The sequence below is a fragment of the Coccinella septempunctata genome, chromosome 3, assembly GCF_907165205.1.
Source record: "Coccinella septempunctata chromosome 3, icCocSept1.1, whole genome shotgun sequence".
Taxonomy (NCBI): Eukaryota; Metazoa; Arthropoda; class Insecta; order Coleoptera; family Coccinellidae; genus Coccinella; species Coccinella septempunctata.
This window is the reverse complement of record NC_058191.1, coordinates 2,607,044-2,622,549: the sequence shown is the minus strand read 5'-3', so window position 1 is coordinate 2,622,549 and position 15,506 is coordinate 2,607,044. Positions and strand designations below refer to the sequence as shown.

The 15,506-nt window shown below is 33.8% G+C and overlaps 1 protein-coding gene across 1 annotated transcript in view; it reads left to right on the top strand.

Annotated features, from left to right (window-relative positions):
* Window positions 1–1,713: 1,713 nt before the first annotated feature.
* LOC123310569 (amyloid-beta-like protein) overlaps window positions 1,714–15,506 on the top strand; it is a 187,513-nt gene continuing 173,720 nt past the window's right edge. Inside the window, exon 1 of the mRNA XM_044894089.1 lies at window positions 1,714–1,866. Coding sequence (XP_044750024.1) covers window positions 1,801–1,866 — 66 coding nt within the window. The 5' untranslated portion in view covers window positions 1,714–1,800. The remainder of the gene's footprint in view (window positions 1,867–15,506) is intronic.

The following is a 15,506-nucleotide window of genomic DNA, read 5'->3' as shown; positions in this document are numbered from 1 at the left end:
ACTTTATACACACCTGAAGTGTGGAAAAATGGTTCGCTTACTAGAAAACATACTGTCAGATAGAAGGTTTCATGTGTTTGTGGATGATAATAGTAGTAATTTCAGATTCAGAACATTGAATATCGATCTCCCACAAGGATAAGTTTTAGCATCTTTTCTTTTCTATTTATATCTGTGTGATATCTCTACTACTACTTATTCTTCAGAGAAATTTATAGACGCTGATGATATTGCCCTCACATTCCTTCATTCTGATTTTAGATGAGAAACAATCTACGAGTACCTTGAGATTTAGAAATTTTGAAGAATTCCTTTTTCGGCGTTTGCGTCCTAACCCAAATAAAACCGAGGTTTTGCGTTTCCAGGTTTTGTGTATCATCAAAAAAATTCAGTGTAGTTTTCTGTTATTCTTTTTTTGGATCAAAATTTCAATCTTGAATATCAAGGATTCAATATGGATTCTTTGCTAGATTTCGAACCCATTTGGGAAACTTGAGTCTGAAGTTGAAAACTGGGAATAATATCCTGCATGAACTAGCTGGTACTTCATGGGGTGCTAATGCAACTACTCTTCGAACGGCAGGCCTAGCTCTGGTTTTTTCGACTGCTGAGTATTTTGCCCCGTTTCGGTTGATAGTGCTCATATGCAAAAAAATTATACACAGCTAAATCTTTCTATGATAATTTTAACTGAAACTATTAGATCTTCATCTATTCAATGTTTCAATGGTTACCAGTTCTTTCAAACATTGTACCGCCCATATTCGTAGACAGACTGCAGTTAAAAGTTCTTGGAATAAGTTCCACTACCTTCTCAAGTCATTCGTGCACTTTTTTCAACCAAGAATCAGTTGTGATCCCTCAAACACAGTTCCTGATTTTGATCTTCCTATGGGTAAATATGGCGTATTCTGCGTCGCGTATAAGAACAGATGACGGACGTTGCAATAGTATGCTTTTCCGATGGAATTCAGTTGTGAATGCGGGGAACCAGAAGAAACCATAAAACATCTGGTTAATCATTTTTCCATTGATGAATTTCAGAATGGATTTAGGGCTCTAGGTACATGCAGTTTCTGCATCTTTTTATAATTGGTCAGTGAATATCAGATAAATCTGAAATCATTTCACATTTTTCTGCCTTTTTTTCTTGGATAAGACTCCCTGGATTCTTTGTCTTAGAGGAAAGGACCAATTTTTACAGTGCGGATGCCCTTCATACTTCTTCTGCCTATTTTGTTAACAGTTTCATTTCTTACATTGTAGTATGTTTCCGGTTTTGGCAGAGGGATTTGACTGGTGGTTATAAGTCACTGGAGTCCAGGGTCAGTAACATGGGTGGAGGTGGAAGAGATAAGACGTGTTATGACAATGACTGACAGTTAACACAATGTTTCTAATTTTCGGGTAGGAGGAGTTCTGATAAGAGCCAAATCTCATTATCATTCATAGAAGTTCCTGATTGGCGGCATTCTGAAAGTGGAAAGTAGGACACTTCTCCAGCAGTTTGTACAGTGAGCATTTCCCACCGGAATTTTTCCTCCGAGTGGTTTTTGACTCTTATTTCTGCTGAATAAGACTTGCCCTTCGGAACACAAATGGACCCTAGTATGAAATTACCCTCAAGCTCAAGCTGGCTTTCTTGTGCCGACACAACTCCGAAGGTGAACCAACTCTATTATCCGACAGCAGCCATGCGCCTTATATCCTATCGGTTGTAGGTGGAGTTACTATCAGTTGCGTCTACACCCATAGCGAGATAGGTGTCTGTCGATCGGGCTACATTCAAATCTCGCCAAAATGTTGAGAAAAGTGACTCTTTTTTGTGTGATATATGTAATTTGTGTTGCCGATTATGCCGTACTGGTAAGTAAACCAGTTGTTCTCTCTAGTATCTCACATCTGGGCCATCGCTGAGAAGATGAGACGGAATGATGTCTAGTTCCGTGCGGTAAACGAGCATGGTGGCAGGCAGCATTGATTTTTAGCCAGTTTCTATAGTTATGTTTATTCAGTTTGGGATACAAAGAAATTCTTGTAGGTTGCCGCGATCGTTTCTTGACACCTGACTGAGAGCCACGGAAAGATTCGAGGGATTTTTGTCAGATCTTCCGGAAAGGAATGAAAAATATTCGCAAGATTTTCAGCGATGTGGAATTTCCTTCTTTTTTGCCGAAATTATTCTTCAATTATTTTCGCAATAAATCTTATATAAAAAAACCTTATTTTCTGATCTACGAATGTTCTCCTTCTTGGAAGAAATATCGCTCGTGATAGAGGTATCCTTCGAACATTCAATACCTACCTATAGATTATGGACATTTGATAAACATAAATGTTGTTTCATTCCGAGATCTTAATTTCCAATAACCGGCAAATTAAAGAGCCATGAAGTGGAATTAATGTCTAGAATAATAAGACGAAACTAATTTCATGAGCTCTTAGTTGCCTGATCCAAATTTTCCTGATTATCTTGTTTATAAATATCATATTTGATTCCTCTCTAATACATTGAGAACATTTTACCTAAAATCCGTTAAAATCCTTCATAAAATTTTCTCATTTATAAATAGGCTGTTTTCTGTTGTGCATTTCGTCAAACAAGTGCCTTAACACTTGACAGACACTTGCTCTTTGCCTTTAAGTATAGGGGGATAGTGGAACTTCAGGACCGTAACGTCTAAATAGAGATCGATCAGCTATGCAGCAAAAATGTCGAAGTTGACGTATAATATAATAACTATTAACGATCGTTCAAAAAAATTTGTCCTCAAGTAGGCTATGGAATTTTGAACGTCGATATTTCGTGTCTAAACGTAATTCTATTTTCCAGGTGAATTGTCAAGTTAGCATTTTGGATTGTTGTTGAATTTAAATTATCAGCAAATTATAAAGATGGTTTTTACGGACGTGTAAAAAGTATTTACTATAGAATACGACTTCAAAATTGGGAGGAAACTAGAGAGTTGAAGTATTCTTAAATATTCCAGCGACTTCATAAAAGTGTCCTAATGTTGCTGTAGATTATTATCAATCTATCCAAAGTACCTATGATCAAGTAAAAGGGAAGTGGTCGACCAAAGAAGAAAATCTCAGCAAATACGGAAATATGATGACAGACGCTCCACGAACCTCTGTTCGATTTTAATGTCAAGTGGCTGGAGAATCTGTTGGCATATGCCACACGATCTTAGATGAGAGACATCAATTTGTTTCCATAAAGATTGACATGTAATGAAAAAAAGGTCAATTACTTACCTACCCTTGTATCAAAAAAAAAAAATGGAATTCGGTATGCATCATTTAATGGCAAAATGTGGGACCTATTTTCTTTCATGGAATTTTAACAGTAGAACGTTATGAAGGGGAAAGCATCAAGCTTTTTTATAGCTCAATTGAATTTTGATGAATCGTCCAATAGTTATTTCATGTAATTCAGTTCTTCAGTTTAGTTATAGATTTTCCGAAATTACAAAATCAATTCAATATTTATAGAGAATTAATAAACATATTATTGAGATTCTTACTGTGATTTATTCATATTACTGAAATAGGTAAAACCTTCTTACAAAAAAAAAGATTCATGACTCTTACGTATGAAAATAGTTGATGTTGTTTCAAATTTTTACCAAGAATTTTTCTAACCGCCACAGATTGTTCGGATTCTTGTGATCTGACTCAATGAAACAAACATAGAAAAACCAGAAAGAACTGAAAAGGAATGCTTATCGCTTGGGTGAAATTTACAGGTAACTTTCCCTAAAAAGTGCCTTTTCACTTTCCATACGATGCATAGGTTAATCTGAGCATTGCTTACATTTTTCAGTCACCGAACATCAATCTTCAAAATTTCATAGCCTACTTGCCCAGGAAACCACCTTTCGTTTATTAAACATATATAAGTCAACTTATTCCGACGTATAAATACGGTTTCATTAGACCAAAATAAGAAGGACAAATGTCCGCGTGGTAGACGTATAAAATCAATCCTGGATATACGTCTCCTATTCGTATTTTATATACGTCTGATACTCGTATTTCATGTACGTCTTTTAGACTACTTAAGTAATTCAGAAATTACGTCGAAAACCAGTCGTCTATAAACGTTCACAACTCATATATTATAGACTATATTTCAATGACTTCAATGTACCAAAAATAGACGTTTAATAATCGTATTTTGTACTACAATTAAGTATCAGTAATAGACGTCTCTGAACAACGTTAGACCTACTGTTCATGTATACGATATCCGACGATACGATGATCCGAAATTGCATTAATATGTGTTGATCGATGATTTCGAATATAATAAATTAAAAGAACAATAAATGCTCTTTGGGATCATCGTTCATACTGTCGAACATCGTATGAATGAACATTAGGCTTATTTGTTGTTAGATATTACTGTTCTGAATATAGTCAATCTTCAACATTTATTATAACAATCTTACCCTCTTTCATACTTATCCTTTTCATATTTTCGAATAAGGCATAACGTAGTGTCAATCGGATTTTGGGAAAACTAAATTTTAAACTATTTAGGTCTCAAACCAATTTATTCAGAAAATAATAAAATAGTAGTTTTCAAAATTTAGGTATATACATTGAGCACACCTCTTCAAATAAATATAATGGTCTATTCCTATATTTTTAGATTGCTTCAATCAGATGTACCCACATCAGCACTACGACCTCTGTAAAATGTTATTTCAGTTAGTTTTAGGAGAAAAAAATATGTCGAACAAAACATACCAAATATCTTTTTCATCATATTAGTAGACTTGAAAGTGGAGAGCTTTCTTCAAAATCGGTTATATCATTTTGTTTTTTAGCAGATGTTTAAACATGTCCATCACTATGTTGAATCAGAATCCATTTCAATCACTCATGACAAAGTACAATTAATTTCCTCCAGACAAAACAAACACAGTAAACACACACAGCTTACGAAACTATTTCAAGATGGACGACAAGGAGAACGAACTACGAACAGCGCATGCCGCATAGCATAGCATAGAAACACGGCCGTGACTGCCACATGCGTGTATTGTAACGATAACTAATTGCCCATTGGCCGGTCGGGCCTGCGTAGATCCTCAATCCTCTGCCTACGTAAACATGGCACCAACGTTGCCAGGCTACTAAAAATGTAGTAGATCTTGAACATTCTCATAAATCTGCTAGGCTTGTTTGAATTAGAACTAGTAGACTACAATTATATCAAGTGAATAGTAATTGAAAAGGGCTCATTCAGTTTTCCAGATCACAAGTATAGACAGCAGAATCTTTGATGGTTGAAGCAATCAGTGTATGAACAGGACATTATTTCATTTCATGTGACAACGCTGTGAATTGTCGAATTGGGGGACTTTTAATCAAAGATATTATATGTGTAATATTTTTGCTTTTAATTGGTTGATGACCATCAATCCGAATGAATTAAACTCCATCTGGCGAGGAAACTATAGAAAAATATGCAAATATGCATTTTTTTCGTTCAATGTATATATATTTTTTTCATTTATTGCACCTATGGTTGTACCCTCTATTCAAGAATATCTAGTATGAATGTTATACATATAAATTATTCCTGCCACGGCTCAACCATATATATACAGCTATCATTTAAATGGTGATTTTTATGGAAAAAGATTAAGTTCTATGTGAGCCGATTAATTAGCTACCTGGTGAAATCAGTTCAAACAATTAAAGCACTTATATAAGCTGAATCGCTTTTTCAACTTCAAAAAACTTGTTTGGAACTATATGTACTAGGTGTATAAAACTCAGAAACATAGATATGACAATAATGAATAAAGGACCAGTATTTTTTTTTCTCCCTGATAACTAGAAGTAATGTAGTAGGTATCTACATATGGCTTATAATAATAGTCATATTTGAAACCTTTCATATATTTGTCCAGTGTAGACCTCAATGATGAGTGTTAAAAAAATTCTTGCCCATGACTTGAGAGTTGTTACAATTCTTGGACCGTATCTTGATCCCATGTCTGTTAAGTAGCGAAGTCGATATTAAAAAAATTCGCTAATAGACAGATTGAAAACCTACCATATATCCGTTTAATATACCTAAGTTCTTGGAGTAGGAAGGTAGGTTGAAATATGTACGACTTATAGTCGTATAATTTGTGGAACTTTATAGACCTAGTTTATAAATTATGAAAAATTATTAAAGCTGGGAAATAAGCGATATATATTGTAGGATGCATATTGTTCCAATCGTAAAACACAACTGGGAGACAAAATAGATCTCATTATGTATATATGACTTCCACTTAGACATTTCAAAAACCTATCACATATTCGTTTAATATAGGTGTAGGAAGTACGTCGAAAAGTACAATATATTCGACGTATAATTCGGAGATCTTGTAGACTTCGTTAATAACTGATGAATATGACGAAGAGTTTAAAATAATTGAAGTATATAAACAAAAAATAATCTTCAGTTCTTGAAAAAACTATTGATAAGCAAAAAACATATATTGTGGTATATATAGCTAACGCTAAAAGACGTTTTATAAACCTACTACAGAAAAATGGTATAATATAGACGTAAAATACTCGTACTGTGATAGACCAAAACGAAAAATATACCATCAGGATGAATATTAGACGTATACTAAACCAAGGTGTGTTTCCTGGGTGAGGACGAATTTTTTTGAACGCACGTTATGTGCTTATGGTATGCATTGACAGAAAAAAAATTGATAAAGGATAAATGTCATTTCGGAATATTTTCATTTTAGAAGATTATGTACCCGGTGATTTCACTCAATAGCTATCTCAATTGATATTGGTCTTACAAAATCGTTTAAATGGGCAAATATGAAGTATTTTTATGGGCATTCAGAATCCAGTTCTAGGAAATGCGAAAATGCTTCATAATTATCATTATTGATAATTATTATAATATTTATATGAGTCGAAAATATACGAGTACTTTTTCTAAAAAACGAATAAGTCAACAACTGTCATTAAAAAAATAATACGATCAATAAATTTATACGAAACACGTCCTTGTTCAGGAGATAACCGTATATGTCCCAACAGAGATATTATTATATAAATTAATTATACAACAACGTAACACACTCGGTATTTTTTGCAGGACCAACAATATTCTTGATTTGATTTCTGGCTTCAAAATTACATTCCGCTATTGTTATTATAATTGTTGTTATTGATAATGATAAAGGATGATGTTCGATGCAAGAGCTCATGGTGTATAAAATATTCAATCGTAAGAATCCAAGGATACCACCACAAAAAATAGTGTGAATCAAAAACCAAATTAATATAAATACAACATCCTCATGACTCTAAGCCACTTTTTCACTGTCAACACCTTAAACCTATATTATTGCCTGTTGGTTAAACAAGAGCCAAAATTGTGACGAATGACCTCACAAATTGAAGTCTGAAGGATTTATGTCAGTGGACCTTGCAGGCTAATGATCGAGACCGCGTGCAAATACAGTTGGTCTCCAGAGGACCAGGGGTGGTATACTCGAATGTTTATTGTGTAGGACACTTCAAAAACGACCAATTACTGTTTCCGTTTCACAATTCAGTGGTGTCGCGTGCTGCAGTGACCCAATGGGAATTTTAGAATCCCAAATTAAGAGTCCCAAATCTCTAATAGCGGGCGTGTCGATAATTGTTGATCTGTGTAATTTTGTTTGAGGATTGCTCAAGTTCAAATATGTAGTAAACAAATAGTACTCATCTAGAAAAGATTCATTTTTATGTTATTCACCAAGATCTATTATTCGCTCTTCAAAAGATAAATGGACACGAATGTTACAAGTTTGTGGCATTTCATCAGGTAGGCTGGATTACTATCCTGCATTTCTTTCTTGTGCTGGCTAGTAACTGCTCAACAATAGTTCATTCACTGGATCAGGTAGTTGTAATTCTGAATGAACTCCAATTCATTTCCGTAGCCCGAAGGAAAGGATATTTATAACTATCATTAAGCGATTGTGGTAGGCATAAAGATACGTCTATTCTTGATCACCTTACGTTAACTTGAGGAAGGACCATAACAATCTATATTTAGAGCTATACAGGGGGTTGGCCTATTAGAACAGATTATAGGATTGTTCGGTACTTCTGTGTACTTGGGTTTACGCTTCTGATCTATCTGACCAAAATATTAGAAATGTTGCAACGTTGCCGATAATGCGAAAAAAAATTCTACAACCTTCGTTATTTCAAGTTGGAGATCCTATTCATTATAACTTTTTTCGCTTCTGTATCTTATTCTGATAATTTTCTCTAGTACTTCCCTATCTCTATTCTTGATACTTTCGGAAATATTATCGGTTTTCCACAAAAAAATTGCCAAATACATGGATTCAATAAAATAGGCAAAAAAGATACATTTACAATTTGAGGATGCTGAAATTTTGAAAATAGATCACTGAGATCCTGATGGGGATGCCTTCTGTCTAGAAAAATCTCACTTTGTGATATACAGGTTGTTTCAAAATTCGTCTTGTCACTTGATATAAAACCGGCAAAAAGATTTTTCAAACAGAACAACTTACTTTTTATCTGATATTTTCAGGGAAAATCAAAAAACGCTTTAACTTTCCGAAAACCTCAGGGTTTCGGAAATAAAGTCAAATTCTCTTGAAAGTGAGGGTTTGCAGCATACGACTTCTGTTGCTACCGTAAAATTAAAGCCACGTTTAATTCGTGAAATTCTAAAATCATTGAAAACTCGAATGGAGGTGTCTTGAAATCCTTGAAGTAAATGAACATTTTGACCATTTGTTGTTAAAGTCGGGATAGGTTTCATGTTTCATGAAATTTACTGCACGATCTCATCACATTGTGTATGAATAACAAATTGTTTCAATTAAACATCATCAAAATAACCTTGATTTCTATCCATTTCTCACTGTTTTGTGTAGGTGTCAGTTTTCACTATTTTCCACGATGAAATGAACATTTAATCAATATTCATCTTTTCTTCATAAAATGGTGAAGTTTTTGTACATGTCAAATTTAAGTTACGATGAAGAGGGGGACTATTCTAACCTGGATATAGGTATAACGTCAAAAGTAAAGGTTTTGCCCAAACTAAAAATCTGTTACTCCAATGAGTATCTATCTCCTATTGAGTTGATATAAATATAAAATTCGATAATATTCATAAAAACTTCACTTGGAATATAAAGTCTCAATTCCAGCTCAACTTGGATCGGTTTTGTTAGCGTCAATGTTCCAATTTTAGCCATTATATATTGGAGAAGCCAAGATATCATAGCACTGGCCTTTTTATAATTTAAAATCAATGTTGTTCTATCATGATCGTATAAAGTGCCTAGAAGTTCGGATATTACTAGTTCACCTCATTACATTATTTATTGATCTTAAATTACCAACCACCTATACACACTTTAATCCAGTTTCGGCAAACAGCCTTTAAAATAAAGGAAAAACAACTATGAACTGAGATACTGAGAAAAAGAATTCATTTGACGATAATCTCAAAATCTCCTTAAAAAATGACAGTGACTACTAACTATACTCCATTCACATTTATTGTAGCAGTCGGTTAGACATGTGATAATTTTCTCAAGTTTTTGTAACTAGAACAGAGTAAGGTTGGCACTCATGAAATGTCGTTAATGTCATAACGCCGTTGCCACAATTAATATCAATTTTTCATACGAAAATGCCGAAAGTGATTGAAAAAAGAAACAGGGTTTCAGGAAGTGCTATTTAGAAGTCAGGCTTGCTCATTCAAATAGTTATACCCTGATATTCTGAAATCCACAATACGTCAGACGGTAGCGAACATATTCAATGTAATAGAATTTATATAATGTTTCATCTGAATCTAAACGACTTATATTTCAGCTGAATATTTCCACAATCAGAAAGATTGTGAATGAAGAGGATGACAAAGAATTTCCTTCTATTGGGAGTACCAAAAAAGTGGTGGCATTTGAGAATTTTATGATTGAGTGAATTAATGCGAAAAGTTTACTACAGGATTTTCGATTAATGTCATCGTAAAATAAGTTCCCGAAAATTGATTCTTCTATTTTTCATTTCACTTGTCCTATACATTGTAAATGTCCTACGGGATCAATAAATACCTAATTACATATTATTATTATTTATTATATCAATGCATTAAGATGAACAGCCACAAATACGTGCCAGTTGTCCTGTTAATTGTTTATTCATGTGAAATTATTTCGAAGCTGAAGTTCATCTTGACTGGACACTTCCTTCAATTACTTTTACTTATATTGATGCAAGATGATTTTTGTTGAAGAATTTAACATTCTTGTAATTATCTGTTAATTCCTTCGGGAGATACCCATTCCCAACCACTGCATCATATGCATTTCATCTTCGGGTTAATATTTTTGAAATCTACAACTGATGTAACGTATCCAAACTTTAGCCAAAGAAGATAACGAACATTAACTCTCCTCAAGCTAGTGCATATTATGATATTATACTGATCTCTTGTATTTTCCATCAAATAACTAGATTTGGTATGCCTTCAATCACTTTGTATAAACTTCAATTATGTTCGTCACATATTTTCCGAAAAGATTCGAGATTGTGATCGAAAACGTAATAACAGAAACTTTTACGTAGAACGGGCAACATAGCGTTGATTTAAAACAAAAAAATGTTTTGACAAGCTTTATAAACCCACATTTTCGTACTATACACAGTGACATGTGTCAAATTTCCATGGCCAACCGAGTGCTAAAATAAAAGTGAATGGAGTATATATAGTTCAAACTGTCATTGTGGTTGCAATCTACAATTGAATCTCCAATATGATACCCTGTAAAATTAAAAGTTAATAGGGTGTTCCAATTATTCATCATGTTGTCATCATACACACTATTTTCGAATTTCCATTCGTATTCGAAGAATGTTTCCCTTCAAAAGTTTCTCGGGGAAAAATATGGAGCTCGCAGAAATAATGGACAGTTTTTTAATGTTCACTGTGAAAGGTAGAGGGATCTGAAATTCATTTGCTCGGAAAACCGGTTTTGAGAGTTGGAAATATCACTCGGTAAAACCAATCCTTGAGCGAATTGAAGCGGAAGTTTCAGGAGTAGAACGTTTTTTGTTTGTTCGAAACTTTTCAGCATTTCATTTCGGAGAATTTAGCAGACCCCAAGTTTTCCTTTTTTCTGACTTGTTTCGCTCTTCTTTTTCCGGAACGACTTTAAATTGGAGTGGGTCGAATTTTTCATCTTTTGATGCGGGAATGTAAATATTGATCCGCGTCCAAGTCAAAGTAGGCTTGCCAGTCGCCATCATATCCACAGAACTATTTAGACTGGTCAGTTTATATACATTTACGAGATGTCTCCAGATACCTATTATTTGGGGTTAGGTTAGGTTTTTTCACCGTTAGATAGAGGAGCGGATAAGATTTACATGCATAATGAACTATATATACAGGGTGTTCTATAAACATTGCGAACTAATTCAGGATATTAATCTTTTATTGAAGTTATTCAGAGTTGGAAAGGTAGGCTTTGTCTGGAGATGCATCGTTTTCAAGATATAAAACGTTACATGTTTTCCAAATAGGGAACTATCTTGATATTTGTGAAACGGCAATCCATTAGGAGAGGACTGGACTTTTCAATACTAGCTGGATAAGGCCATTTTCAACAATTGAGAATAATTTGAAAAGCTTTTTGATGTTATGAAATTCATTGTTCAATTTCTCAATTCCAATAGTTTTTTCAAGTTTTTGCTCTATCCTAGAGCTCTGGCTTCCTATTATTTTTTTTAAAGATATGAATGTCAATGCCAGTAGGCATGTCACTATGTAGTTTGTGAAGACGATGTACTCAACGTGAAATAATCACCAGCCGTTTCGAAAATATAGGGGAGCTCGTTATTTTTTGGAGTATATTCAACGCGTTTATTGGAAACGAAGCATTTCAGGGCAAAGGTCTAAAGAACCTTTTCGACTTCAAATAACTTAAAGAAAAATATCCTGAATTTGCTCGCAATGTTTATGAAACACCCTGTATGTTGTTCCACATTGAAGAGAGAAACTTGGTGACATTTCGAATAGAAAATCTGACAGTTTATTCATAATATTATATTTGAATGGCAACACAAAATAAATCCTTGATATCATTCGATATATGTAGATAATAATATGTATAAGTATATCCCAAACAAAATTTTTTGTCTATTCGTTGAGTAAAGTAAAGGGTGTTTCTAGTGTTTCAAATTGAGCGGTTTTTTTTAAGAATAAATAAAATATAGATGGCGTACCGAATTCGTTCAGGTATTTTGACATTTAAAAAGTATGATGTACGACATTTATAAAAATGGCTTTGTACAGAGGACATTTGTTTTCAACAGGATGTCGCTTCACCTCACTTTGCAAATGACACAATTTATTCATTGAAACAATAATTTCCTGAACGAATAATCTCCAGAAACGCTGATGTCAATTGGCCACCAAAATCGTGTGATATGACACCGTGAGACTATTTTCTTGGAGGGTTATGTGAAACGCCAGGTCTAGGGTCTAAGAATAATCCACAATCGATTCCTGAACTAAAGAATGAAATTATTCGTGTCATTAGTGAGATAGAGCCTTGTAATGTCAAAATTTCATTGAATATTTAAACAAAAGAGTAGACGTCTGTGGAGCTTCAAGAGGAGACCATTCGGCAGATATTATTTTTCGTACATAAATTGATACATCAATTACCAAAAAAAGTTTTTGGAAACGAATGCAAATTATGTGTTTTATTTATTTTTAAAAAACACCGCGTAATTTGAAACACCCTTTATAATAAGGAAAGTTGAATGAAGTAAATTTGTCCTCCGAAGTAGGAGGTGAAATCAAGTGAAATATAAATAACACATTTATTTGAATGAAATCTAATTTAAACCATTCTTACGATTCAATTCAAATTTTTCAGGGAATATCCTATTTTTTCTTGAGAAGATATTTTCTAACATATTGCGTTGTTCAAAGTTGTTTTCTTTTTCTGTTTGAATAAGTTGCATTTCAGATTGAGACTTGCTCATTTCTGAAAATAAAGAAGCAAGAGTCAACAATTATTTTCTCGTTCAACTGGTTCAAGAATATATTGAATGATTCACCTCTTTTTTATTTTAAAATTGAGATTGTGCTGTTTCACTGTTTTGCGACAACACAATAATAATTCTTCCTGTGCAATTCTCCGGATTTTCTTAATATGAAACACGGTTAAGAAATTATCGTTAAATCGATAGGTTAATAAACTAGACCTTCAGAAACATATACTACTCGATAAGTCTTCAGTAACTGGCAAACCGATGAATGGTTATGAATAAACCCAAAATAGTCACACTCGGTCATTAAATTCAACGAACGAAAGTTAACGAACACCTTATAGAGAGGATGAAAAAACCGACCCTATGTATTGAAATGTCATTATTGTAGTTCAGTGTCCCGTAGGTAGGTAACATTTCATCCTGTTGTTTTGATTCAGGCTTTGTTTTTCGTGTCTGTAGCACTCATATATGTTAATCTTTTCATCATGTTTTTCCATCATAATATCTATATTCTATACTTATGACATGTCAGACAATAAATGGATAACAATATTGGCATTTAAGTTTATGAGAATGTTGATTACGAACACATTCATTGAAATTCGGCGTCTGTCGAGAGTGAAGTCTCAATTAGAGTTCCTAACTATCGAAGAAATGAGCTTCATATGAGGAAACCCAGTGCATGCTTAGGATTAGGTCTTGTTGAAGGAAACTGCTAAGGGGTATAATATTAGGGGCTTTATTAAACTCAGGCAACGATAGTAATATTCCGGCCTTTTCAGATGCAAATGTTGACAGCACGTATGCTCCGAATATAGAGGATTATACACGACATAGTACTATGAAACATATTTGAACCACTGCCATATTGAAATCTTAGTGTGTCAAAATTTAAGCCGAAACTGAGGATATCATTCTTTCTGAGAGTTGAGAAAGTAAGGAACATAGGTAGTACAATACTATCGTCGGTCACAATGACATTCAAGAGTCCTCATCAAATTTTGTTTTTCCCTGGCAGAATGAATTAAAAAACAAATAAGTGAATTTATTTAGAACGAACGTTTTTAGTATTGATTGATATGGACCTTAAAAAGTATCCCCAACAAGATTTATGGATGTTAAATATGTAAGTTTGTTTTTAAAAATATCCCCATCAGAGATATTATATGTTGTGTACAGCATGATTTACGAAGACCCTTCGTTAGAATATTTCAGAGAAATACTCTAAACAAACTATCAGAAAACGTAACAATGTTTCTACTCTAATAATTAAAAATTCCATTGAACATGAGTGTTTCAATTTCAAAGTCAGTCAGTCACGACAAAAACCTCGAAACTCATTTCTTTCAAAGGGAACAAATGTTTTAATTGCTCAGCTGTAATCTACGTCAAAAAATAGTGTACATAGTACGCCTCTAAAATGCTTATTTCCTGAGTTATTCGGTAAAGTGAATTTTTTTCCAGGAATTCTTTCCTCAAAAAGTAAGGTGAAAAAAAAATTATAATCATGAGTTTTTAATTACAAATGTTCGATATGTTCACCGTTTGCATATCAAAAGACGTTTTCCCTTTTAACCAAGCTCAGCTGAAATATTTTTTCCCCTAATAACGTTGCCTTTTTTTCTGAAACCACGTGATGAGCAATAAGGATCTTGGATGGTCTGAGCTATCGAGAATGCTGTGGAAATACCTTCAAAGCTTTGGGTATTCCCACATTCCGATCGCTATACATTCTGGAGAATTGGATTAACAATCGAGTGTTAGAATCAGACTTAGGTACACCGGTATAATACACGAAACAATTCGGTCATTAGGTCTCTTAGTGCCTCTGCAGGTACAATAAACTTCCTGGTGGGCTGAAAACTCTGCATTATTAGCTCAAAACAAAAATGAAATGATGTTGGCAGTTACTCTATTTTATTCATTACAATTTTACTCTTAGTGGGACTGATTTTATGTTATCCTGGTCTGGAGATGTTCTCTTAGTAACTTTTTCCTTTTTTGGAAATTACCCTTCAATGGTAATTGTTGTGGTTGTGGTCATCACAGATAAACCTCTCTCTCCCTCTCTCTCGAAGAGATGAAATTCTATACTAATCGAAATATCAAAGCTATCCGATCGTCAATACGCCTGACTTGGGTTTGCCGGGCCTTTTTTGTCCTAGTTGGTGGCGACGCCTTGCGAACGAACATCATGTATCAGTCACAAAATAATAATATTATCTTCGCCTTGCGCTCCAAAAGTTTTTCAAAACCCAAAGTAATTTTTGTTCGTCAACTATTAAATGAATTTCATTGTTGTTTCTTGGATTTTTGAATTCTTGTGAACTCGTCTTAAATTATTACAATTTCTTCTGTGGCATTTTATTATTGTGAAAGCTTGGTGAATCTATTCCCTTAATTTGTAAATAATTCGA